At 40.0% G+C, this 1,766-nt stretch overlaps 1 protein-coding gene across 1 annotated transcript; it reads right to left on the bottom strand.

The window, feature by feature from the left end:
• Positions 1-619: 619 nt before the first annotated feature.
• On the bottom strand, positions 620-1,552 carry LOC110867211. The gene has a single exon (XM_022116340.1). It carries the CDS (start codon positions 1,550-1,552, stop codon positions 620-622), a length of 933 nt encoding a protein of 310 aa, XP_021972032.1.
• Positions 1,553-1,766: the final 214 nt, after the last annotated feature.

The raw sequence follows: 1,766 nt of genomic DNA, 5'->3' as shown, positions 1-1,766 counted from the left end.
ACAATCTTAGTATTTTCGACTCTTAAAGCACCAAATTTTGTGTCGACGACATAGGCTAAAAATGCCTTACTTCCATTCTTCGCATACTTAATCGCCTCTAAGATGGTACAAAGTTTTGCCTCTATCTTCCTTTCCCCATGAATACTTACCCGCCTTCCCCTAGGAGATGTCACATGAATGATTTTGCTTTCGCATAAGATTTCCGCATGATAGCGGGATAACCAATCCATACCTACTATTACCTTGAATTCTCCTAAGACCATGGGAATCAAATCAATGTCAAAATCCTCATCCTCGATAGTAATTTTACAATTTCTACATATCTCATGCAAAAGGTAACTCTTACAGTCGGCTATTTCTACCTCTAAAGGTATAGGCATTCTTTCTATCATGAATAGAGGGGAAGGTATAAACTCGGTTGAAATGAATGACCTACTAGCCCCAGTATTAAATAACACATACGTAGGTATAGAGTTTATCATAAAGATACCTGACACCACATTTGGGTGAGCTCTAGCTTCTTCTGTAGAGATTTGGAACATTCTTCCCTTAGCTTTAGTGGGTTCTTCTTTCTTTCCTTCTTTCTTCACTCCTTGTTTGAGCTTCGGGCATTCGGCTTTCACATGGCCCGATTCGTTACAGTTGTAGCATACTCTCTTGGGTTTGGGCAATTGTAATATGGATGCCCTTCTTGCCCGCAGTTGTAACATCCCTTCTTTCCCAACAAGCATTCTCCCGAATGGGGTTTTCCACACGTTTTACATCGTGGGAACCCTCCCTTAGAAGCTTCTTTCTTTCCTTGCTTGTTTGTCTTAGGTTTCTTGGAAGAACCTTGTGTTGATCCCTTCTCAACTTGCCTTTTCTCCCCGCGCTCAGCCTGCCTCTTTATCTCAATTTCCCTATCCCTTGCCAGGTCAATAATCTCGTCCAAAGTTTCACATTTAGAAGGAGTTATAAACTCCCGATATTCAGCCTCAAGCATGCTATGATAACGGATAATCTTCTTCCTTTCTGTTCCGACTATTTCTCCACAAAACTTCAGCTGATTAAAGAAAGCATTCGTGATCTCATCAATTGATTCATCCTTTTGTCGGAGCCGGAGGAAGTCTTCTTGGATTCGATCCACGGCTGATTGTGGACAATGATACTTGATAAAAGGTTGCTTGAATTCTTGCCAAGTCAAGGTTTGAACCCTATCTTCGCCAATCTCTTTACTATACGTGTCCCACCAATCCTTAGCCCTTCGTAAAAGTTGCCCCGTGGCAAACATGACTTGATCTTCTTTATCACAATGACTTATAATGAACACTCCCTCCATATTAGCTATCCATCTTTGAGATTCAATGGGATCAATTTCTCCATTATAAGTTGTAGGCTTACATGCCATGAAATCCTTATATGTGCACCGTCGTGCATCCTTCTTGCCTTGAATCCCGGTTATGATTTCTTTCAACTCATCTACCTTACTTGTTACCACAGTCTCCACCCTAACCAACACTTGGCTTTCCACTTCTTGCGCTAACTTTGAAACATTTGCATCAAACGCCTTCATTACTTCATCCGTAATTATCTTGTTTAACTCGCTCGGTGGTATCCGTGTTTCCTCCACTTACCATCTACAAATAAATATTCGTCCTAAACATTATTACATTCGTTCTCATTATCATTCTCTACATTATTCATTCTTAATAATTCATTCACTTAAGTTATAAACCCATTAGACCTTTCTTTACAACATTCTAAATGCGTTACTTACTTCATTCGTT

The sequence above is a fragment of the Helianthus annuus genome, chromosome 7 (assembly GCF_002127325.2).
Source record: "Helianthus annuus cultivar XRQ/B chromosome 7, HanXRQr2.0-SUNRISE, whole genome shotgun sequence".
NCBI classification, from domain to species: domain Eukaryota; kingdom Viridiplantae; phylum Streptophyta; class Magnoliopsida; order Asterales; family Asteraceae; genus Helianthus; species Helianthus annuus.
The sequence above is the reverse complement of the archived record's forward strand: the minus strand, read 5'-3'. Positions and strand labels throughout refer to the sequence as shown.

Bases quoted from the DNA above. Each gene is read 5' to 3' on its own strand.
- LOC110867211 (XM_022116340.1), bottom strand. From the start codon at position 1,552: ATGAAGGCGTTTGATGCAAATGTTTCAAAGTTAGCGCAAGAAGTGGAA.